This window comes from Ochotona princeps, chromosome 13 (assembly GCF_030435755.1).
Source record: "Ochotona princeps isolate mOchPri1 chromosome 13, mOchPri1.hap1, whole genome shotgun sequence".
NCBI lineage: Eukaryota > Metazoa > Chordata > Mammalia > Lagomorpha > Ochotonidae > Ochotona > Ochotona princeps.
In genome coordinates, this window is record NC_080844.1 from 24,705,899 (window position 1) to 24,731,380 (window position 25,482).

A 25,482-nucleotide genomic window follows, 5' to 3' on the forward strand; every position below is an offset into this window, starting at 1 on the left:
AACAAAACTGTCCTGGCTTCTCCTTTCTGTTGCTTGGATTCTTGGCAACTGAGGATTTGGCTGAGCGTGAACATCCGTAACTGTGGGAAGCATGCCCTCTTCAGCAGGGTGACTGATGTGCTGCTACCTGCTTGTGGGACATTGGTATACCCAGACCCTACTATTTAGGACTTTTTTTTCAGGGGGGAGGAGGCAAGAAAAGGATGTGATGTAACTGGAATGACATCAATCTGTCCCTGGTGAACGAGGTCACAAGAGCCAGAAGCTGTGCTTTTCTTTGTTGACATTCAACTTAGTTGAGCCTGTGAAAGAAATAGTGCAAAGAATAAATTGCCACTCTCCGTTCCTTGCCCTCTGTGATGTCAGTTGACTCATGCATTCATTTACTCAACAAGTGTCTACTGACCACCTGTGAGAAGTCACCGACTGTGCTAGGTTGTACTGTAACTACAGCAGAGAAAAGAAGAAACCGCTGCAGCATGAGGAACTGCCGGGGTCCTCCTGTGACGGGAGTCTGTTGGGAGTCTGGTTAACTCATCCTTCTGTCCCAGCACTCTTGGAGCTATCCCAATGCTTGTACTAGATGCCCCAAGAGAAGTAGGAATTGAGGAAGCAGGAAATGAGGCAGGCAAATAATCTTTTCCTGCAGTAGCATCAGAAGGTCCATGGTGACGTAAGAAAAAAAAATGTCTTGAAAGTTCCTGTTGCTGGTATACCTCTGTGACGTCACTGTTTTTCTTCCCCCCACCTTTGGAATTCTCTACCATTAACATCTCATCTTCTATTAGGGAACTCCATGAATTTGGTGAGGAACTGCAGAGGTCCTGCTGAAAATGTAACTTTTATGGTAATTCTAGTTTTCTGAATTTCAGTATTTATATTATTTCATTAAGAAGGCAAATATTCATTCATTCATTCCTGAAACTCCCCAAATGTAGTCAGGGCTGAGCCAAACTCAAAAGCCTGGAAATCAGTCTAGCTTACCCACCCAGATTGCAGGAACCCAAGTACTTGACCCATTTTCTGCTGCCTCTCAGAGTGCACATTGGTAGTATGCTGAATGTCTCAGGGGAGGTGAGACATGAACCAGACATTCTCCTGTGAAATGCGGGTGTACAAGTGACTTAACCACAGAGCCCAAGGCCCACCTCCATCCTCTGGGTGTGTATTATCCAACTGAGAAAGCACCAATCAACAAATAAAATTTCTTCACTGTACATTCACTTTGTTGTACAAAGCTATCAGTAAATGAAATGGTAAATGTGTTTTGCTCTTTCTGAGCCATCAGAATTTATTAGTACTAAGAAGTCAGTTGTTGGTCATATTACTAAGGACACTTGTCAGAAGCTGTTTTTATTTCCTTGTTTGCTTTGGTATATGGTTAACCAGATAAGAAATCATCCCTCTGCTTTTTTTTTTCCTGTATTCTTAAAATAACTCTTAAAATGTTGGGCTCAAATATAAACCTTGGAGAGGTTTCCTTCTGCATTTTTTTGATCATAAATCTGTGCAAGATGTGCAATGGCACGAGGACCTTATGCATCTCTTAGTGTGCTCAGGCCTCCTCAGCAAGTCAGTACCGCAAGTCACCCAGGCAGGCCGATAGCTTTTGGTTAACTTGCTTCTTCTGAAAGACCCATAGATTGAGGTATTACTCCTGTGATTTAATTCTGGACTTCTGATAACAATATAGGCAAGCAAACATCTTTTTCTCAATCCGCCACAGAGAAAACCTTCAGTCTTGATGGATCGTAGCAAAGTGAGCATGGTAGAACATGAGACTGCCAAGTGGTTGTTGTTCACACAGGAAACGAGGCTGGGTGTTTTCTAAGATGACTGAGGCAGCAGATCCCTCTCAGAAGTGGTGATGCAGTCCTGCACAGCCCACGGGTATCGTGCGGTGATGCAGGGATAAAATAACGTAACAAACTTGGGGATTGGGTAGGGACAGAAACTACATAAACAGAGCAAATATCAGGAATGTATCAATCACTTTTTAAAAAAGACAAACCAGGAATATCAGCCAATGAAAAGCTTAAATACATTTTTATAAGCTAGCAGGCCAGAGACTATATTAGATATACATGTTCCACTCAACCCATATGTGCATAGAAACTGTATATGCACATGTGTCCAGATAAAATCCCTTCATATGTTGGATACTTCTAAGTAAAACTGAGGTGCTTTTTCCCCACCAGGTTAATCTTCCACAGAGTTCTGAAGTCAAATAAATGTTCAGGTGTATAAACATGCTCATTGGACACCTGATCAAGAATACATATGATTGAATTTCTAGCTCAGGAATAAGCACCTCTGGAAAGGACAAAGTGGCAGGAATTTATCACTCTTGGGGGGGGGGGATTAGAACACCTGGGCTTTAGTCCTGGCTGAAAGGCAAACTTTCTGAGCAAGGGTAGTTTTTACTCTAATCTTTGAGGGGTCTCAATTTGTGCACAGTATTTTGCCATAATGGTAAGAGCATGCTCCATGTAGCTGGGATATCACACAAAATACGACTTAGCATTTTTAAAGCAGGACAGGGTTTCCGTACACGCCTTTTGTACTGATAGTAAATTTCTAATGGGAAGAACATAGTCTCTTTGGTAATGATTCTAATCGATAATCTGTTTTTTGCTGAATGGCTCCACGCTGTCATTTACTTTTCGACGATGTCTAACTCAAAGGGGTGATGAAGGAAAAAGGAAATAATAGATGGGGTGTACTTAGGAAATAGCACACAGGGAACATTCCAATTTTAGCAGCATATGACTATGCCATGACTCGGCCATACTCTGGGCTGGAATGAAAAAGACCCATGCTCTCTGCCCCTGTAGAACTCACACTCATGAAGTATATTGGTTGCAAATGCCAGTACCTACTCATAAGTGCAAGAATTGGGACTGGGGCTGTGGTGCCTCTAAATGACATACCTGGCTAGAGGGCGCAGGGACAACTGTCCCCAGCAGGTTGTTGCTCTTACAGCATAATGCCCACTTCAGGCACAACTTGCTTTTAAGAGAAGGCAGGAAGTTGGAACAACTAAAATGAATGTCAATGAAAAGATACACACTCTAAGGGCTAAAAGTAACTGGCAGGCTGGGCAGTACCAGTTTATAATCTTTCGACATGTTAGCTAACCTAGCCCAAATTCCTCACTTTTGGGCAGCAGTCTGAAGCAGATATAGGCAAAGATAGCTGGTTCATCTTTAATTCTTGGCTCCTCCATAACATGCACAGAATTGTTGTTGGAAATCTGAATGCAGAACTGCACACTACGGGGCTATGGCATGGGTGAGCGCCATGGGTGCCACTAGGATTCACAGTCCAAGGGGTCAGGCCAACGCCTTCTGCCAGAGAACACAAGGACACTGGAGAGCACAGATAGATGAAGAGTTGAACACAATTTATTTTAGGCTTAAATAATCGGCTAGGTCATCCAGTGTATGGGAATTCATACATATGTCATTAGAGCTATGTGTCCATGAATGCTGATTTTATGTGAATAGAATCAACAAATTAAAGATTTTCACCAAAACCCAAATAAAAATGCCCTTGAAAACACAGCAGCCTTATAAACCTAATATGACACTGCTAGAATGGTTACAAATGATTGGCTTACTGAAAGGTGTCTACATCTTTTTAGCCAGTACACGATACAGTAATAATTTTACAGCGTGCTGCCATTCTACTAGCTAAGGATTTCAGTTTAGTCCATTTTAAATCTCCCCCATTGGGGCTTCTTCTGGGCACATCCATCTCTAAAGCGGCAAGCATTACCCCCTTGGAAGTACTAACAGCATCCCCCCCACCCCCTAAAGCAACTACTGTATAGGTTAAATTTTTTTGTTGTTGTTTTTTAAGGTTATTTCATTGAAAAATTGGCAATAGCAACAAATATTAGATGAAGGGCTTTGTGTTTACAGATAAAATCTTTTGTGTTGCGGTATAGTGTTTGCAAAATTGGAAAAGGTTTAATCAAAATAAGGTGATACACATGCATCAAAATATTAGTATTCTGAAGAAAAATGTTTTCACAGAACTACAGAATTCCTCATTTGGGGAATTATTGAAATTTGCAGCAGGTTTTAAAGATTTTTTTTAAACCAAGCTAGCAGTTTTGCATATACAAACATTATAATTGCTAATATACAAGAATCAGTGAAGAGTTTCCCCTCCCAGAACCCCGCCCCCCTCCTCTAGGGTGAAGTGTCTGGAGACTCCTAGTATGGTCAATGCATTTGCGAGAATTCTGGTCTGTGTTCTAAGAGGCAGTGCCTTATCAGCATTTTATTCTATCTTCTGTTAGGATTTATACAGTGTTACTATTTACAGCAAAACTATCCATGTTTTTATAAAAGAAACAAGTAGTGTTTATACCCTGACAGTTTGGGTCCGAGAAAAATAAGGCGAGCTGTTGTGGATTTAGTAATTTTAGTGTTTTCTCTGTGATTTGATCATTGTCTCCTTTCGGTCTCTTCCGGAGGCAGGAATTTCTTCTGTTGCGACACCAAATTACTTGAGATAAACTGTTAACAGCATGGCTTCTTGTATATACAACTGCATTGCTAATTGCACACGTGCCGGTCCTGGAAAGGAAAGTCAACTTCCATGCTCTGTAAATTGGCTCATGCTAAATGAAAATGGGAGTGGTTTTCTTTTTTTTTCTTTTTCTTTTTGCATAAAAAGATCATGCCGTTAATGTGTGGAAGCAGCAAACACACATAGTCTTCTCTGAGTTTTTCCTTCCTGATGATAGTTTTCCCACCAATTTCTCAATACTGGCAGTAAAACACATGATCCTGTGGAAAGACAAACAGCAGTGCACGCGTTAGCGGGTGGTGGGGAGGTGGTAAATGTTTATTCTCAGGGACTTGAAGGGCAGAGAGAAATCATCAGTCTACTGGCTCACTCCCCAAATGTCTGCAAATAGTCACTCAGGCCTAGGTCGAACCAAAGCTAGGCGTCCAGATACTTCCCTCAGGTCTCTCACGTGGGAGGCAGGGACCCTAGCACCTGAGCCATCACCTGCTGCCTCTCTGGGTGCACTGGCAGGAAGGTGGAGTGGAGGCAGAGGTGCCGTGACTCAGCCACTGTCATACAGCAGACAAATGTTTCTATCAGTTGCCTCACCTGATGGGTTACAAAATCTACCAGCTTTCATTTCTGCTTTGCTGTTTGAAGCAGAACTTGCCTACACTTTCCTTGACATTCAGAAGAAGTCATGGAGACTGGGGCCTCCCACTTTTGAACGGGGTGGTTTAACATGACTTCACAGTGGCTGCAAGCTCAAGGCCTCAGAGGACAAGGCCCCAGAGGACAAGGCCCTACAGCATACGGGGAGTCATCTAGAAGACCCTGTAACCTAAAAAGAACCTTGCTTATTGCATTTGTCGTTTTGGATACTGATTTAGTGTTTCTGGCTCCATCTTTGTAGCTCGGATCCCTCCGCTACAGCCCATCGCGCTCCAGTCTTACCGTTTGTACAATGAGGTTGCTTTCCCAGCTGTAGGCAACAGCTTAGGTTGCCTTTACCTCAGCAAGTGTTACACAGCTGGGAGAAAAGCAGCCAATAGCTGGAGGGCATCCTGGGCATGGTTAATGTCAAATTTGTGTGCCCGCACAGTTGCCTATTTTTTTTAAGATATGTGGGGGGAATGGGGACCATGGCCCCCAGCCTGGTTCAGGCCATCCCACATGAGTGCCTTTTGGCACTGGGTGCCAGGACTGTGGATTGACCAGGGAAGGGGACAAGGGAACGGGTGAGGGGGAGGACTGCTGAGGGAATATGTTGCAGTGAGGAATGACTTCTGAGGGACTTCCATCAATAAAGTCACTGAACTTGCTGACTGTGGATTGCCTATGGAGCAGAGGATGGTGTGCCCAAATGCTTATGGGAGATATGGCAGTACAGTGGGGTCTGCAGAGGACATCTGGTACCATAAAAGGATGGAGATTAGAATTAATTGCTCAACGCTAAGGTGGACTCTTAAGGTAGATGGTATCAGCCAATGGACCTTGGAAGGATTTCCTCATTCTTGGATCTGTGCCATCAATAGTATTTCGGATCTATAAAAGCCACTTGAATAGAACCCTTGGAGCATGCTGCTCATTGGGGGTCCTGGGATGACATTGGGTGGCTGTTCCCCTTCCCTGGGTACTGAGGCAGGTGGGAGGCTAGGGGTAGTTTATTCCCATCTCTTCCCTCTTCCCCCAGGTACAGAAAGAAGAAAAAGAAAATTTGGAAACAGTAGTCTCACCCATTTTCCCCTCATCCTCGACCCTTTCCACCCTGATTAACTATGTAAACATCATCAAAAATAAAATTTAAATAGTATTTTTAAAAAATGGTTGCTGGGTGATCTGAGATGTTTACCAACATCAAAATGTGAGGAATCTGGGACTTTGATGGGCACAAAAGGCCAGTGGGGGTGAAGTCAGTGTAGGAGTGGGGAAGCTGTTTTTGTGCCATGGACCACCTCTTCCTTCTCCCGTTACACACCAGTCATGCTGGGATGAGCTGATTTTGTTTAGCATTTTTGGGTTTTTGTAATGGAGGTTTTACTGAGAATGTTTCGTCTTCCTGGGTGGTTTCCCCATTGAGCACCAGCACTGGATTGCCAGGGTGAATATGTGAACATGAATCCACATCCTTCAGCAGAGGTCTTCCAACGATTTGTTCAGCCCTGTTGTTTGAATTCCTTCTCCGTACAGCACAGTTCGTTCTACATACAATCCCACCTTCCCATTCAGCGTGGAAAGCTGATGCCTGCCTGGCTCAAAGACAGAGCCTCTATAGAGATTCTGAGGCAACAAGTACTTCAGGGGCAGTCCTGCTTACCCAGTGTAGAAGCAACTACCATGTCAGCAGATCTAGACAAGCCTCCCTGGTGACTCCAGAGTGTTCCCAGCTGCCTCCATGTTGTCCAATGACCCTGGACAAGTTCCTTGCTAAGGATCACGTGGGACACCTTGGCCTGGGGAAACAGGCAGGTGCAGCACTTCCTGTCTGCCTTATGGAGGATGCAATTTATTCTTTATTAGCATTATTTTTTGTCTTATTAGTGTCATTAACCTTCACGCCCCAGTCACTAATGCTTGGAGCCAAGAACATCAGAGTATCAATTCCTTCTGGGTGATTTATGTGCCATCCACCCTCCCCCCAGCCCATGACTCTAGAGGATCCAGAGAAGGAAAGTGACTCATTTGAGCAGATCATAACACAGAGAGCAGGCAAAGCACAGTAAGATCAGGATTTTCACAGATCTGTTTTCACCCCTTCATCTTAACCTGGCAGGCACCAGGCTTCTCGGATGTTCCCAGTCATGTTACCACAGTGCTCACTCTTGCTTTTTTTTAAGGGAAATCAGCAATTTTCTTCAATCTCCCCTTTTATACCTTGACACAGAATGTATATACCCTATGTAACGTGTTGTAAATACATAGCTGGATAATTTTATAGTGAATTCATAATGCATTATTGCCACTAGACCAATCCAACTTCCTTTGTTAATTTTGTAATGAGCAAGTTCATTTTTTTTATCTCAAGGGAAGCAAGCATTATTTAGATACAGTAATAAGTTTTTATAATTTAAAAAATGCTGTTAATTATGCTCTTGTATATCTAGAGTGGGAGTTAATTCCCCTTATGTCTCCTGCTCTTGACAGTGTAACCAGAGTGTTGGTCTCGGCTAAATGGAGTGCAGGAAGCTCATAACTGAACCAAAGACTTCATATCAATTATCACATTGCATAAAAAGCCTGAAAACTTTGACCAAGTTACTATGTGCCCTTTATAGAATACGGGCACTTAGTATAAATTGTGATGAGAGCGCCCTCTGATGGGGAGGTATGAGGGCAGTAACTTTTCAGAAATAGAACTTTGAACAGAAACCCTTCCTGGTTTTAGCTGATGACTATGAGAAAAATACATTTGCATTTAAGAATCTTTCTTTAGATTGTATATGGTGCTTAAAGCTAAAAGAGGGAGATACAAACTCAGAAAACTATTATTCTGTTTTGCCATTTCCTATAATTTTTGAACAGAAAAATTTTCAATTTTAAGAAATCTTTTCAAGAAAATCAGCAATCCAATGGATTTTCATGGCAATTATTTCTTAGATTAATATTGTACTTTATCATATCTTTAAGTGAGGAGTGTGCTGAGGTGCAAAATTGATCTAAGCTCATGAATCTTTGTGGTTTTTAGCGCAAAGCCTAGGTTAAGAAAATTTGGAAGTGTGTGTAGTCTAACTTGGAGAACATTTGTACATATATAATTGTCACTACTCTTCACCAAAACATTGTTTCATGGTCTCTAATGATTGTCACTCTTGGCTGAACGTTAGGATGATTTGGGAACGTTGAAAACATGCACATGTCCACGCCACATCCACAGGGGTTTATGGAAACTTTCTTGGAATGTGACTGAGTATAAAAGTTCCAAAGTCTAGATTGCAGTGTGCAAACGAGGTCAAGAGCCAGTGACGCATGCTGAGGCACCGTGAAGTCTAACGTGCCTGCATACCAGCTGGGATTCTGACTGAGCAGGTGAGGGGTCACCTGTGACATCGCAAATTTCAGACTCCTGGGGATGTCAACCTTGTGGGTCTACAGCTTTCATGTGGAGGATCTAGATGGTTGTCAACTGTGTGGATTTCTAACATTTCTCTGGTCATGGTTCTGTAACCACCTACCTTACACTAAACTTCTATATGTAACTCCACTTGCACTTGGTTTCAAATGCCAGCTCCTCAGACAGGTATTTAGTTTGGTAAGGTGCAAATTAAAATGCTTGTGTCCATTATTGGTGTATTTGGGTGCCATACCCAGCTCTGACGACTACTGCTAGCTTCCCACTAATGCAGATGCTGGGAGGCAGTAGTGATATCTCAAGTGATTGAGTCCCTGTCTATAGAGCCAAAGATGTAGCATGCCTCTTCCCCATTGCCTTGTTTTAAATCAAGCTGCTGGGCCTGGTGTAGTAGCCTAGTGGCTAAAGTCCTTGATTGAACATGCCACGATCCCATATGGGTGCCGGTTCTAATCCTGGCAGCCTCGCTTCCCATCCAGCTCCATGCTTGTAACCTGGGAAATCAGTCAAGGATGCCCCAAAGCCTTGGGAATCTGCACCCATGTGGGAGACCTGGAAGAGGCTCCTGGCCCCTGGCTTCGGATTGGCTCAGCTCTGGTCATTACGGCCACTTGGGGAGTGAATCAATGGATGTAAGATCTTCATCTCTGTCTCTCCTCCTCTCTGTATATCTGACTTTCCAATAAAAATAAGTAAAATCTTCAAATCAAGCTGCTTTGGAGCCAGTCTAAACATTCACTTTCAAGAAGTTTTTCAAATGTTTGAGAAAATTACATCTTCCAGTGGATCCCTCTAACATTTTCTTTGTATTTTTTGTACAGTTACATATTTTGAGTTGTTTATGTGTGCCTCTCAGAGGAGACTCTAAAGTTACAGCAGACAAGAGTTCCCCAAAATGATTGTCAGAATGATGTCTTAATCAGTGTATTTTTCCCATCAAGTATCTTGTCCCTAAGCTGCACAGCAAAAGGATTCTAAGTGTACACCTTCACTGAGTTGAAAAAGCTGGCCAGTTAATATGTATTACCGGAAAGTTTCCTTCATCCACTACCATGAAGTTACACTGATGAAAACATTTTGGGGTAAAACCAAACAAACATACTAGATGAGCGAGAACGAATAGCTAGGCAGTATTAGATGGAGTCGGAGAACATAAAATGGCTTAGAATTTTGAAGAAAAAGTGAGGAAAAAGCTGGAGCTGTCTGGGGGAACGGGGAGACAGGACGTCTTGTCTACACATTGCTTTTTGCTATTGTCCTGCATGCCCAGTTCAAGCCATTTCTCTGCTCACTCTGCTTTCCCTGTCTGCGATCACAGCTACTATGTACCCAGCGCTTCACTGAGGACTCCCAGATTTCCTGTGTCCAATTCCAGTCCTTCCTCAGGGGTTCAATGTTTGATTATCTAACAAATCCTTGACTGTTGCTCAAGCATGTCAAGCTCAAGTCCAAGCCCAAGGGCCTGCTACTTTCCTTGAAACTCATGCCTCCTCCACGCCTCCTTTCTCTGCCACTTAGTTACTGCCAGCAGAAGCCTGGGAGTCCTTGCCTGAACCTTCCTTCTCTACCATTCTCATGTTAGTCTCTCAAGTGCTGTCACTGTAAAAGTAGAATCCAGATCTGAGACCAGCTCCCCTAACTGCTCACCTTCATTTTATTGTCTCTATATTCATTTTCTGAGTGCTCCTATAAAAGAAAGGAAAATGCACACAGTTCAAGATTAACCCTTTTAAAAACTCCTCCCAAGGCTTCAGATTCTTTAGGTTGAAATGTAAAACCTATCTGATGCAGGGGCTCTGAGTCCTGGTGCCTTTCTCACTTCAACTTGCGGCTGCCTCTCCTACCATGAACTCCCAGGGCCGGAGAGAGAGAGAGAGAGAGAGAGAGAGAGAGAGAGAGAGAGAGAGACAGAGACAGACACACAGAGAGACAGAGGTGTGTGTATGTGTGTTTCCGTCCAATACGGGAGGCCTTTCCCTACTGCAAGGGCCTTCTCTGCACATCTTGATGTTTGCCTGGGGTCCTCTCCCTATAAGGTCTTCAATGTCATGACTTCACAGAAGCATGCTGCAATGTGTAAAATTAGAAACTGGATTTTTAGTGCTTGAACAACAAGAGCGAATGAAAATAAAACACGACATCTATGATTTGTCCCATCTCTTTCCTTTGAGTGAACTAGGGCATCCAGAAAGGCTGGGCTGTTTAGAGAGGTCCTATTCACCATTCTCTCTCATTGCCAGCAAGGCGGGTGGTCATATGTTCTCAGAAGGAATGAAATGAGCCAACACTTTAGCCTTGGGTAAAGTGCTGCCCTCTGGTGGGCACTCTGGGCATTCTTGGCTTCCACTTGGCTGTGAGATCCTGAGCATTTTCCTAAAAGTGCCTTGGATTGTAGCTGTTTGTAACTAGAAATCTGTGTCCTGGCTTTTATGTGAGGATCTTCCTTTGTCATGACCTCACTGATCAGCCCTCTAGTGGTATTTCAAATAAGAATGCAGGGCTTTTATTGATACATTGGAAGGAGGGGGATGGGGCGGGAGGTGCATGCTCTCTTCCTTAAACTTTTTATTTCCTTAAACTTTTTAAAGAGAATTTTAAAAGTAAGAGTGTTTTCATTGTATAAACTATGAAGAAACTTACTGTGAGTTGCTTTTGTCCATGTATTTGAAATTTTGGTTTGAATTTCTTGTACTTAACTACTCACAATAATAAATATGACTTGATACGAGTTAACAGATCTTTAAGGAGATCAGATTTCATCCTATTGATCCTTAGCTATGGGCCTTTGTCAACTTCAGTTACTTGATTTCTTAAAACCAAGGAGTATAATAGTTGCAGTATCCTTGTCGGTATTACATAAAGTAATATGATTTTTATGTAGTATGTGGCATACAGGAATCATTTGATTAAAAATGACATAATAATAGAGGGCTGGTTGTATTAGAAGGGCATAGACTGAGAGCAGTATGAAGTTGTAGCTCTGTCACGCACAGGCTGTGTGATGCAGACACGTCCTCTGGCCTCCCTGGCCAGAGTGTCCTCCTCTGGGGAAGGCTGCAAGCCAAACTGGCCTGACCCACCTCCTCCTGCCTAATTGGAGGACTAAGTAAGACAAAATGCACATGTACTTTCAAAACTATAAATGCCTCCATACTGCATACACATGTTTAAAGTTGTTGTCTGATCCCCTTAAAAATAGGATGTCTGTGAATTAAAGAAAAGCAGGTGCAGAATTCACAGAGCTCAAAATTGAACTGGTCTTAACATGAGTAAAAATTCGGATGTGACCATCTGAGGCTCTGTGCCATCTGCAGCATTTCACTTGCAGCGTTGTTTTACAATATTAAAAATGCAGCCGTCAGGATCGTAAAGACTTTCTTGATTTGCAAATTATTTTTTCCAGAATATACATTTAATGTCCTGGAACTCCAGGCAATCTTCTGGGAATAATTTCCTATGTTCACTTATGGGAGGCAGAGTCCATGCTGGGAAGTAAAATGACAGTTGCTCTCCCATCACGGAGTCTTCGGTCTTGACCATTACAATTGTTTTATGTTGAAATGACTTTCGCATTCATCTGAGTTAATCTATTTGCATTTCTGTCTATGTGGAGTGGTGGAGCACATGAACCGGATGACTTCACAAGATGACTGCTTGTCATTTGAAGCCTCTTGTATAGCTAGTGGCCAGATCATTTGTATAGTAACACATTTTAATGGGCCTGGAAGTGGATCACTGTCATATACTTTTTTTAGCTTAATTTATTCACACATTTGGTGTATGTTCTATATTAGGTGTATGACCTATAGAAAACTGGCTTGGCATATATAGGTGACTTTTCTGGTTTTCTCCTACTTGGAGTCTGAGTATGTGATTGAATAAATTCTTGAAGTTTTAGGAGTATAATAAAGCTGACTGAACCCCTTCCTACTTGCACTTCATTTATTATTAAGCGTCCCTTAAATACATGCAATCAGGCCAGTCAACCCGAGCTTAGTGTTTGATGACTCTGCTGTGTTGCTCTTTTGCCAGGTTCAGCAGTAGGACGTGCATGATGGGTGGGTCTCACTCTAGGTATTGCTACACTGATGTCATCTTGAGCTTTCTCATCTTCCACTTTTCTCTTTCCATACAAAGCACGTTGTGTCTGTCTCCCTTGATTTGGCCATCCTCACTGCCAGTGCGGGTATCTTGCAGGAGTCTTTCAATGGGGTTTCTGCTCCTCCATTTCTGTCCCCTTCCCTCCAGCTGAAGTGAATGAAGCAGGACTTGCATTGCATCCTTGCCACCTTCAGTGGTTCCAACCGGTGAGAGGATGAAGGCCAGAATCCTTACAGAAATGGCCAACTCCTCCTCACCCTTTAAAACGCAGCTCAGGCACCACCTTATGGAAGCCTTCCTCGTATCCAGTGAGGATGGGAGACGATGTGAGCTCTGGGCCAGCTGGCTAGGGTTGGTACCCTATTTGGGCCTCTTTCATGCAAGTGTCTCAGGCCAATTCCTTCACTATTTCAGGCCTCTTAATGATCTGCTAAGTGGGGACAGCAAGGACATCTCTTTGAGGGCTAGCTGTCAGTTACATGAAGTGCATACCTAAAGACTTACTAGAGAATATCAATACTATTTCCAGAGCTTTCTACAGTCCTTAGCAGTTTTCTTGGTGCCATTAAATGCTGCTGTAACTGATGGGTGGTGACTATTATGAAATTTCTCAAACCCAAGTTCTGTAAGAGAAGGGCCATGATAGTGCTGACCAGTGGACTTCTTGGTATCTAACAGGGAGCCTGAGAGAGGAAGTGAGATACATTTAAGAGCAACTGAACAAATAAGAGGGTTAGGGAGGAGAGAAATAAAAACTCCACGGGGCCTAAGTTATGTCAGATGCAAAATCAGGGCCAGTGAGATCTCTAGATTCCTCATCTTAAGACGTGACCTACTAGGATTCTGCTGAGCAGGGAGCAGCCAATATGTGAAAGCGAAAAACTTGAGCTTGTTTGCACTTCAGTTTGAGCAATGGGGCTAAGAAGACTACACGTGAACAGCCCTAAAGAAAGGATTCTGATTGCCCTCACCAGAATTAATGAAGGACTCTACTGAATACTGGGTTATCACCCTAACAAGACAAGGTAAATGCAAAAAAATTAATAGCAAAGGAAAAGTATGACACACAAAGAAGTTTAAGTTAAGCTCACTTACTAAATGTTGACTTTTAAAAACAAATAGGGTTTTGATTAACTGCTTAATTTCTGCTTTGTGTTTCCATCAAATATCTAATGTGGTATTGGGGGGGGGTCTCAATCATTTAATTCAGCTTTGGCCACCCCATAAGTTCAACCAAAATCATATCCATGGGTGTTCTTGGCCAAAAGGGCTAAAGGCTGTATTGATAAATCTCGCATTCTTTCTTGCCAAATAGTCTTTCCACGAGACTGTAGAAGGCTACTGCATTCCAGAGGAAGAGGAGGTTGAAAAGTCAGTGTTACCATTTGCTTCTGCAAGCATCATCTACATTTAAATTCCTGTGAGGAGAAAACTCCTGACACTGGTTCTCAGTCCAAGTTTTAGTGCTTGCACATAGATGTATGCATATATAAACAAACAAACTTAAAGGGTTTCATCCTGGGTTTTCAAAAACTGGAACTGAATGAAAAAGAGGAAGAAGACCTGAATCACTTCAACCATGAAATGTGTAAGTTTCCTGGTACTCTTAAGTCCTTCCACCATTGTTAGGAGCACACCCTGGACTGACCGTTCACTCTTAGGAGTAGCTCTTCTTTTCCACGTGCCGGATTTCTTTCTTTGTCTTCACCTTATAAGCTTCTCCCTGCTTGAGGAGGAACAGACACATTCAGATCTCATGGCAAAAGAGCCGGAGTTAATAAATACTTCCACTCGGCACCCTGGAGGCTGGATTAGAGATAAGTGAAACAGTTTAGAGCACTTGGCCACTTAAGGTTCCAAAACGATTATCTCTTGGGCTTCACCACGCAGCCTCATCAAGGCAAGCTCAAGAGCACTGTCAAAATACAACATTGTTGCGCTTCGCAGGAACTCGGCAGGTTAGTGATGCTTACAGAAACCAGCAGCCTGTCCACTGGCTAAAGCAAGCTGGAAAAAGACCATCACAAGCGCTCATAAGACCCCCTAACCCCATTTTTCTTTTAAAATAACAGTAAGTCATAAGTTGTATGTGTTTAAACCAGCAGATATTTAATCTGCTTTCATGAAATTTCTCAGTCAAGTACAAATTAAGAACAGAACACCATCAGAAGTACCGTTGCTCAGAACAGCATTTGTAAATAAGAGGATATGGGATTTACCAATGCCTTTCCCTGACTCCCAGACAATGGCCTGTGCTGTTCATAAAATACCACCTCTGTTCATTGCACCCTGGACCACCCACCCATGTGAGCCAGGCTGCTATACAAACACTCGGGTTTAACCCCATATATAACAGGAAACATGGCAGCCTTTCCAACTTTTTGATTTAGTCCTTCTGAAAAATGTTCAATTCCCTTTTACTTTTTCTTATGTACACAGGTGAAGTTTCTATTTTAAAAGTGCAAAGGGTAACACTTTGAGAAACACAGAAATGTCAACTGTGCCGAGATGTTTTTCCTCTGTGAGATGGACATTGCTTTGGTGAGTGACTCAGTCTTAACTTTCCTCCTTTGGAACACTGGATTTTTCACACGGAATATGCCAGAAAGGGAAAAATGTATAGATCTGATTTAGGGATTTTGACTCAAGCTCTTGGTGATTCTACCGTTGCAACTCCATGAATCTAGAATGTTCTCTATTCACGTTCCTGGATGGCACTCATGTGAAGATGGGGTACTGGGCAGAGTTTGGGTCCTCTTGATGATCAGGGTGGGGAACAATATGCTTCTCTGTGTCTCTAGCATAATCTTATAAAGGAATTTCTCTAAACTTAGAAGAAAACACTTTCATATATTGTTACATAAAATATTTATAATATGAAAGAACACTAGCCCAAAAGTCTTTTCCTTTGTGATCAAATGCATAGCATGTCAAAAGCAGCAAAGGCTTCAAGGTGCCACACTGCAGGTGCCAGCCTGTTAGCATTTTCTAGGGAGTGCACAAAGCTTGCATCCTGGTTTTTCCTTGGCAATCCCTCTCCATTTACCATGTCATCATGTTTTCTCTCTTGTGGGACAACAATTCGTCTTATTACTTTCCGAGTGATCTGTAGGAGGCAATAAGGAAAAGTCGAGGTTGTTTTTCTGTTTCAAGCAGTGACACCCCAGCACACAGAGAGCACTGTTTTTAAGGCAGAGAGCGAATTCCAAGGGGAGCATGAACTGTCAAAGCGGATTACTTTTCTGGTGATGAGGTTGCCTTCTTCATCAGTAAACTGTTCTTCTGTGACAGATTCACCAGGAATGTTTTTGGCTTCCTCTCCCTAAAGGAGGTGGCACAGAGATTAAAAACACACTGGCTGCAGAAATAGCCACACACCTGGGCAAACACCACACACATGCTCTGGAGTCTTAGAAAGGCAAGTTCTGCATTCTACTTGCTACTCTGGTGCCAGGGAGGAAGGCTGACTCTGCGGGTGGTTATGTAGCACTCAATGCAACCAGAGCAGTAAACCTCAGGGGTCTGTGAGAAGGATGGTTAGCAACAAATTCCAAGAAAGTAGTACTGGGAGATAGGTAATAATAGTACACATAATGACACACATAGAGCCAAAAGCTCTCACTGGCTGGAAAAAAAAAAAAAGCACAGCCATGGATTTGGGGTTCTGGCTCCATTGTATCTCTGAGAAGAACGTCTTCATTAGTGGTACCTTATCTCCAAAGGAGATTGTTGTGGATTGGGTTTTACCTCACTTGTATTAAGACTGTCCCCGAGTTGGAGCACACTGAATATCACTCTTGTTTAAGTATTCATTTACTAAGGCTGAAGTGTACATTTTTTCCCCCTCAAAAGCCAGGAGAGAAGTTGAGTACAGAGGAAATTTTTAGACTAAATGTTCCAAAGGTCTTAAAATGAATGACAGTAACGGTGTTGAAGTATAGACTGCTGAAGAGCTGCTCCCTTGCACGAAGGGGCCTTATCATGACTATCTCTCTGGACAAGGCTATGGGAAGAGAGATACACATCAAGGATATCAATATCTTATTTTTCAGTTACTAATTAATCAGATTTTGCAAGGGGAACTGCCAAAAATCTTTCTGTGGGTCTGAGACATGAATACTTTTCTTTGCTCGCTGGAGAGCTCCTGTTTTCCTGGTCATAGGCAACTTGCAGGACTGAGCTGATTTCCCTATATTGGCTAACTCTGATGGTCTACTAAAACTGACCACTTAGCAAAACTGGACTGCATCTGAAATACTTGGCCTGCTCCACCACTGTCTGACTTCTAATGTATGTCACTCGTGGCTTTGGAAAACAAGGACAAACACTGGCAGGATACTCCAAGGCCAGAGACCAGTTGAGTTGGCAGTCAAAGTTCTGTTGACAAGGAGAAATGTATACAGCCACAATGCAATGTTCACATAGGATTTTTTTTCTGGGGTAAAAAAAAAGAGCAGATCATAAAGACAATTACATTCATAGAAAGCCAGGATTCCATTTTATCAGTAGGGTGGACTGAAAAAAATAGTTTTCTAATTTTCAGAGCGCTGACCTATGGTAAGAAAATTTTGTGATAGTCAAATTGTCACCACCAGCAGCAATGTGGTTCCAGAATAAAGACCAAAGAACTATCTTGTCTTGGTAACACTTTTTTTTTTCTGATTACAAAAGTAACTTTGCATTTTAGATTGTGGGTGGCTAACATCCCGACAGAAACTGGGGCCTAAGATTCATTTTACCTTATGTGTATAGGTAGGTGAGACGGAAATACAACATGATTGCTTCTTGCCGCTTATGCTTGGCTCCACTGTTATTTTGCTCATGACTAATTTCAACTAGCCAGTTAAGAGAGGAAGCAATTGAAAAAATGGTGGGAGTCTCATCTAAATGCATAGAATTCTACAAGGTTTTTTGAGTATAATTCATCCTTCCTGTAGTTCTATTTATCTGGCCAAAAGCCACAAATTTGTTAAAAAGACTGAAAACATTCAAGAAAGCTTTTGTTTTAGCTAACGTCCTCCTTCCCCCGTTTTTGTTAAATATCCTAGGTTTCTATGGGTAAAGATCCCAGGGAAATGTACCAAAATGGTGTCTTACTGGATATGTTCTGATGGACGGTTTTGTGGGAAAGAGGGTGATTTTTCAGTTGTTGGGACAGTCACTGGAATGTGAGGTAAGTACAAACATGACGAACACATGCAGGGATACTGAGTACATGAATAGCCTTAGAAGCAGCAAAGTCGTCTTTACAAATAGCAAGTCGCTAAAGTTGCTCAGAGATATTATGGATAGTCATTTTCATTCTTTCATAGTGAAAATTCCTACCATTATGTATAATATTAAAGTTAAGGTATATCTTTGTCTTTAATGATCAGTAAGTAAAATCAACTATTACTTTCTTAAGGCCAAAATAGATGGTCTGAATGTGCAGAAACTCACGACAGTGCGGGAACACATTAGTTCTGGACTAGGTAGACCAATAGGAAAGATGGGGAGTAATCAAAATAGGTTTCACAAATATTCACTCACTTCTCAAGAGAGCTTGCTTTACTTTGGGGAAATCTGAGGCCTCTTTTTAATAAGGCAGTATAATCTCCATTTAGTTGCTTAAGTTCCTCAAACAGTTTGGATTTGGAGGGAATTTTGTTAATGTCGAACACAGAGGTCTTCTCAACAGTATTTTCTGGCAACCTCACCCCATTCTTTCTTCCTATTTCCATTGAAAATTACAGCACATATGGTGTTGCATTTTCATCTTTGCCCTCATTTATGAAGACTACTTTCATTCAGATGCCTGGCAGAAACATGGGATTTTGGAATATTTCTTTTTCTTTCCTTTGTTTTTTTTGAGTAAAAGACTCTTTCTAGTATCCAAATGAAATCAATTTGCTTTAATGGGCAAGTCAGTACTTTCACAGTCCACAAAATGATGAGGTGTTTTGCAAAAAGTAAGTTACCAAACAATATGTAGAGTGTAATTCATGTTTATATTCTAAAAACCTACTAGCCAAGGATGTGTGTATTCATGGACAAAATATATTAATAGTTGCATGCAAAACAGTCTGAAGATCATTAGATAAAACTATACTTTGGAATTGCTTGATTTGGAGAGAAACATGTGAGAACTAGCAAAAATGTTACAAAAAAGGAAAAAAGCCCTCATTTATATGCTATATTAATATAAAAGTGCAGTTATTTGAATCTTACCAAAGTTCACAACAATTACTGGATTTCTTAAATGTAAAATAAACTTCATAGAAAATACATGACTCTTACATATGAAAGTAGAGAAAAATTTACAAAATTCTATTTGTGCTCTGCCAGACAGATTTGCCCAGGCTGTGGTACTGGAATCCTGGGAACACCTACTGCTGCTCCTGGGAGGTGTTTCCTGGCCCAGAGCAGCTCTGCGATAGAACGACCCTAAAATAGTTTTCAATGAGGGCTCAGACAGGACGGGCTAGGGGGATTACTAGGGCAAACACTCCAACCATGTTGGTTCAGCATAAGGTTGGCAATATCCCAGGAGTAGGTCACATTCCCAGCATTCCAGCCCCATCACATAGTTTCCAGCAATCACAGGGCAGCCTTGGGCTGAATGGCCCAAGGCCTGATTAAGTCTAGCAAAAGGTATTTCTCCTTATTTGTTCTGGAAGAACACAGATGGAAGTCAGTGTCCGCAAGTATAATGGCAGCTGTTAGAAAGTAATGATGTGGGGTGGGAAGTGACATGAGTATGTCACATGTTAAGCAAAATCAAATTGCTAAATGTCGGGTGGGCTTTTTCGATAGTTTCACCTTGAAATCTCTTTTCTGTAAGACACCAACTAGAGTAACAAAACATGAGAAAAAAAAATGTACAGTTTTTAATTCCTTCACAGAAAGAGAACATATGAGTGGTGACTGATGGAAAGGATTTTATAAATAGCTAGATAATGGTAAATAATTTGGCTTCCCTACATGGAATTTTCAGAGAAATAACAAATGTTATTTTGAGAACATGGTTTGGACCCCTGGTTGATCGTTGAGAATTTCATGAAATTTAGACAAAGACTTGCTTTCTTGAATGTTTTCAGAGTGGTAGGAGAACTCTTCTCTCATCTAATCTCAAAGTACAAGGCAGCAGGATTGAGAAATCGGGGGTCTCTTAGCCCACTACTCTGCTCCATTGGTTCAGCTGACACTGGGGGACTGGTTAAGATTGGCAGACGGTTTTGAGATTTCCATTTTTCCTGTATAGTTACCAGCCAAAAAAGCTCAAGTTGGCTCACATTCAAGTCTGTGCAGTTAGAATGTCTCCCTATTTCTCAGAACTTCAAGATTTTTCCAAGACAGAGGGGTGTAGGTAAGTGCAGACATCGGACAGCATTCTACTGGACTGTCCAGCTGTAAGGTCAGCTTTACAAGGCCTTGGTGGCACAAAAAAAATGCTCATGGCATTTCGAATCATATTGTAATTGGATGGATTTTTCCCCCTTTCAGAGTCACATCTCTTACTTAAAGATAGAGTTTTATGATTATTATGTTAGTAAAGTGAAAAACATAGTTCAGAAGTTCTTGCTTGGCTTCTGTTGTGTCACATCCTTGCGACCATCGATGACTAGGGAAGAAGAGGAGCTAGTTTTTGTTTACAATGAAGGTAGCAAGAACTTGAGATTCAGAAGGAAACTTGGTAATTTTTTTCCTTTTTAAAAAATCTCACCTCATACTTGATTAAAATGACTGAGGGTCCCATTGAACATCTCTTTTGATATGAACTACCCCCTTCACAAGACAGAAACTTCATTCACACTGACAACATTTCTCCAAGGAAAGCAAGACAGAAGTGCCAAGAATTCTCAGGTAAAATTACAGCGGCCACACAAAAATCCTCAGTACCATGCAGCACAGGTTTCCCTTGCAGCTGGTTGTTTTCGCAAGCTTTCATGTATGCAGGGAGACATGAACGCAGGCACTTAGCTACCAGGCATGCTGAATTTTCCAAGGTACAAGAAAGGACTTGCTGAGCGCACAGCAGTGCCCCACCGTGGTCCAGCCACGGCGTACCTTGAGAATCAATCGCCGGCGAGTAACTCGGGTAATCACTCTTTCTTCCTCTGAGCTCGACTCACTCTCACTGTCTTTCCAGTCCTGATAAATGCATTTTTAGTATAATTTTATCATCAGAATACAATTAGACATTCTGAGAAGGGAAATCAAGAAAGAATTACATTTACTCGTTGCTTTTTTCCCTACTAAGGGAAACCATGAGATGCACTTGTAAGCAAAAAAAAAAAAAAAAAAAAAAAAAAAAAAAATTGGGGAAATATATGAGCAGGATTTGAAATGAAATTACTCTGTATGTGTGAATGTGTGTACATACACATACTTACACAGCAATGGAGCTTAAAGATCAAGATACGTAAACAAAATTATTAAACAATTATAAAGACTTTTGGAATTAAGTAAAATATCAGTTTGAAAAAAGTGTGTATCTCACTTAAAAATATTTTCAAAAATATGTATTTTACTTGAATGTATAATTCTGTAATTTGGGTTATATATACTTTTAGAAAGAAATAGATTACTTAGAGACAAGACAGCTGAATGGTACCTTATAGCCATTTTGAGGTATATAGCAGCCGGTCCTGTATATAAACTAAAATTGAAATGTCAATGAGCTAATCAGAGGTTGTGGTTAGGACTTGTTTTGTTTTTTTTTTTTTAACATACTGGTTACTCAAAACCATGTCAATTCCATAATATTGCAAACTGCTGTTGATATTATATTGGGACTCTTAATTGACTGGGATGATATTCTACCAGCTCTAACTTCGGACCAGAAATGGTCTCCCCAAGAAACTGTTCAACCCATCTGGACAATAAGTAGCTGGACTCTATGCTTGGTATATGTTTGCAAGGAAAGAATCTTGATTGAATTTGAAATCTAATACTGCATCAAGGTGGAGGAATCCACCAGGGGGAGGGGAGGGAGAAGGGTGGGGGGATTCCCAGAGCCTATGAAACTGTCACATAATGCAAAATAATAAAAAAAAAAAGAAATAGATTTCTAATTTTCATGAAATTTTGGTAAAACTTGACAACTTTGTCAGCATGTTTGTACCAATGAGTTTACTCTAAGAAATGAAAAAAAATGAAGATTATGGTTCATTTTAAAGAATTGATATGAAATTAAATTATAAAATAGAATATTTCATAGATAAGACTACATATGTATATTTAGAAAATAAACGTAGGAATGGGAAAGAAATTACCAAGTGGCAAATAATTCATAAACTGTCTTTAACTTCTGCTTTGATGTCATGAAGAAGACTATTTATTGGAGGCTTTGTTTCTAAATTTTAATGTTGGAATTCTGAAAATAATTTCCAAGTTTACTAGTTAGCCCAAATCTAATGGTCCTAGAGATAGGAACTGGAAAAATGAACCATCTCATTGGTAAAATAGTGGAAACCTGCATTAGGAGGTTTAAGTATTAGATGAAATGAATCATGAAATGCTAGTTGAATTGCCACTAAACTAGGCCATTATATTCACTGGAGAAAAAAAATATTGTAAAGTTTTATAGCCACTTAAACCTCAGCTTGGGGAAGAATTCGATCAGGGTAAAACGTGGCTTAAAAAGGAAATAGAATTAGTATTGTGATGTGGTGGGTTAAGTTGCCACCTAATTCTGACATTCATTTCAGCATCAGTTTAAGTTCTGGCTGCTCTACTTCTGTTCCAGTTCCCTGTAAATATGCCTGGGAAAGCACCAGAAAATGGCCCAATACTCGGATTCCTGCATCCTCATGGGAGACACAGATCAAGTTTCTAGTTTTAGGTTTTGGCCTGATCTAGTCCAGCCCTGGCTGTTGGGGCTCCTTGGGGTCTGAACAGCAACTGGAAGATCTAACACAGCTTATCAAACTCATAAACGAATCTTTAAGGAAAAGAAACTAAACAAGAACATAGCAGCCAATATCCTTGCAAGAAGAAAACCTGAAAACTGAGCTCACCATTGTGCTTATATTTTTCCCCCCAGGAAAACACAGCAACTCCAAAATACTTAGAATGTGCAAGGAGATCCTGGAATGGCTTGGACAGCAGGAAGAGGTAGGAGAAATTTGCATGCATAAAACAAAAGAATTCCTCATTTCCACTCCAGGATTAATGGGTTGGATAGAATACAAGAAACACCTGAATTATCCACACATGGCATCTTAAACAGGGGACAGGGTTCTACGTACATAAATTCAAAAACACAACAGTGGTTCTTACAAATATTAATAGCAAATCTAGCTATCAGTGCTATTATGATCATATTAAGGATCATCCTAGATCGGCCCCTTGCACCAAAGGTGGCCATTTGGTCTCTTTTGGATAGTTTCCAGCTTCTCCTTGGAGTCTGTTAAACTTCAGGCAAAGTGTAGAGAGAACTCAAGTGGTAGAGTCACAGGGTCAGGATTGCTGTTTCCTTTTTTAATATAATTTTCTTCAAAGTGGAACCTAGAGGTTAAACAGGAATCTTGGTACTTCTTGCCCCAGCTTACTCCCCAGGGGAAGGTGGAAACAACAGAATTTTACCTTGTAGCAGCAGGCCGTCATCCGCGTAAGAGCCGCCCCGGGACTTTTGACCTGATTTTTTAGGGGACAAAAATGGGCTGTTTTCTGAGATCAAACATCAATCCTGTGAACTAGTTGGTTGCTACTGTACCGTGACATTGCCAAAAAGGACACATCCTGAGCACCTCAGGCTTCTCAGAAGCTTTACCTTCATTATGCATTTTTATGGCCAGGAAGTACTTATGCATTAAAGTAGGACTGGTATGTAAAAATTCATTAATAGGAAATTTCCAAAACCATTACTGGGTGGTAAGCATTTTCCATTACTGCTGCTCTTTGCTTTCAACCCTGTTTATCCCAATGATCAATATATATATTCATATACACACTCCTACTATTTATTTTGTATAGTGATTTACTCTCAAGCTTCTGTATTGGTTATTAAAAAACTTTAGTACAATCAGTCTTTTTTTTTTTTTTCAGGTAAGATATTGCCCTTATATTTTGTGGACTCATTCTTAAATGGGTCATGTCAAAACAGAATTCAGTATTCAAAACCACACTTGTCAAGAGCCAGAGAGGCCTGAGAAAGACTCAATTATAGATGTTTAATTATTGGTAATGGTAATCATTTGCTTAAGTGAAATATTATTAATTTACTCAAATTTTCTATCAAAATGACAATAAACAAAAACAGATGCATTAAAATTTTTACTCCTCCTCACTTTCCCAATTGAAAAGAAGGAAAATAGAGTCTGCAGAAGGGAAAAGGAAAGGACATGATTAGTTAATAAATTTATAATTAGCTCCTGAGTGATTGGGAATTCACTATAAATTTTTTAAGACCTCAAAGTAGACATGAACTCATTATTTCAGGAAAGATGTCTTTTTTTCTTCCCCAAACCCCAATGGTGTCAGAACTCCAACTACCATTATTCCCAACACATGATTCTGTTTATCATGCAAAACAGAACAAATGTGCAAAATATGAGTAGAGCTTATTTGTTTCCTTACATTCATTTGAGTCATACTTTCCATGTGAAACTTTTAACATCTAAAATGGCAAAAATCTAGTGATATTACCATAAAAACATGTAAGTACAAAAAATAAGGAATTTAATAGTAAGGTTTAAAAATTATTAGAAACAGATGCCAAGCCAGTTATCAACCTGGATAGAAACATGATACAAATTTAAATTGACAGTAGTTAAAAACACTTCTAATCTTGCGCATTTTAGACAAGGGAACTGTATTTCATCAATTGAAAATCACACCTTGCGCAACAGATCACTTAGACTGACCAAATGCTATAGATTAAGTTAAAGAAACAGTAAAGGTCAAAATTCCTGTCTTCCACCTGTAAGAAAGACGACTGGATTGGGATGCATGGAAATTTAAACTCTAGACAAAATCAACATTGGATCTTAAACTCACTGCTTAACATTACTGCGGTTCTCTCCTGAAGGTGGCTTGGAAACTCCGAGTTCTTTGTCTCACCCCACACGTTTGCTCTGCACATTCTTTACCCTCACTGTTAGCACCACCACTTGACATGCTCCTCAGGTTGGCACAGAAAGAGACCTGGAGCTCATAGGGTTCAGGGAGGGCATGCTGGGTGCCCATATGACATACCTTTTGCTCAGGCCCACTGGAGCCCTCTTCTTCCTGAAGATTCAGCCTGGGCTTGCCAGGTGCAGGACAAGTCCTATTCATCTTTTTCATAGTGACAGGCACACAGGGTTTAGGCTCTTCAATGCCAAGCTTGCTGGTTTCTTCCAGAGATTTCTGATATGCTGTTAGTGGGGATGCTGGTTCCTCAACACGAGCTGCTCCGTGTATTTTTGGTTTGAGAATTTCCTTAGCATTCTGCTTTCCTATGTCATTTTGGGATTCTGGAAGGTAAGTTTTTCTCTTTGCTTCTGGAGTGACTTCTGCATGGCTTCCATTGGCTTCAAACTGTCCCGATTCTCCTTTGAGATATGAGGTAATGGAATCTCTACATTGGTCAGGGCTGCAAAAGACAAAAACGTGCAAACAGGGCTGCCAAAGGGCTTCAGAAAGTCCTGTGTGCTTTACAAACATGCTTTGTAATGACTCAAAAAGTAGAAAGGCATTAAATTTGATCACTGGATTTATAGTGAGAAGCTATTACAGGCACGGTTGTGAGCATGTATGCATAGATTAACCTGCTCAACCTGGCCAGCTATGATGACTTTTTTCTTTTTAGATTTCGGCTCTACAGGTAT

At 41.0% G+C, this 25,482-nt stretch overlaps 1 protein-coding gene across 5 annotated transcripts in view; it reads right to left on the reverse strand.

Moving 5' to 3' along the window:
* Window positions 1-3,388: 3,388 nt before the first annotated feature.
* ANK3 (ankyrin 3) overlaps window positions 3,389-25,482 on the reverse strand; it is a 617,522-nt gene continuing 595,428 nt past the window's right edge. For all 5 annotated transcript variants that reach the window (XM_058671967.1, XM_058671971.1, XM_058671969.1 and 2 more), the window contains 7 exons: window positions 24,869-25,247; window positions 23,258-23,308; window positions 20,738-20,821; window positions 15,930-16,013; window positions 15,738-15,797; window positions 14,340-14,417; window positions 3,389-4,799 (listed from right to left, as the gene is read on the reverse strand). In XM_058671967.1, coding sequence (XP_058527950.1) covers window positions 14,349-14,417; window positions 15,738-15,797; window positions 15,930-16,013; window positions 20,738-20,821; window positions 23,258-23,308; window positions 24,869-25,247 — 727 coding nt within the window. In that variant the 3' untranslated portion in view covers window positions 3,389-4,799; window positions 14,340-14,348. The remainder of the gene's footprint in view (window positions 4,800-14,339; window positions 14,418-15,737; window positions 15,798-15,929; window positions 16,014-20,737; window positions 20,822-23,257; window positions 23,309-24,868; window positions 25,248-25,482) is intronic.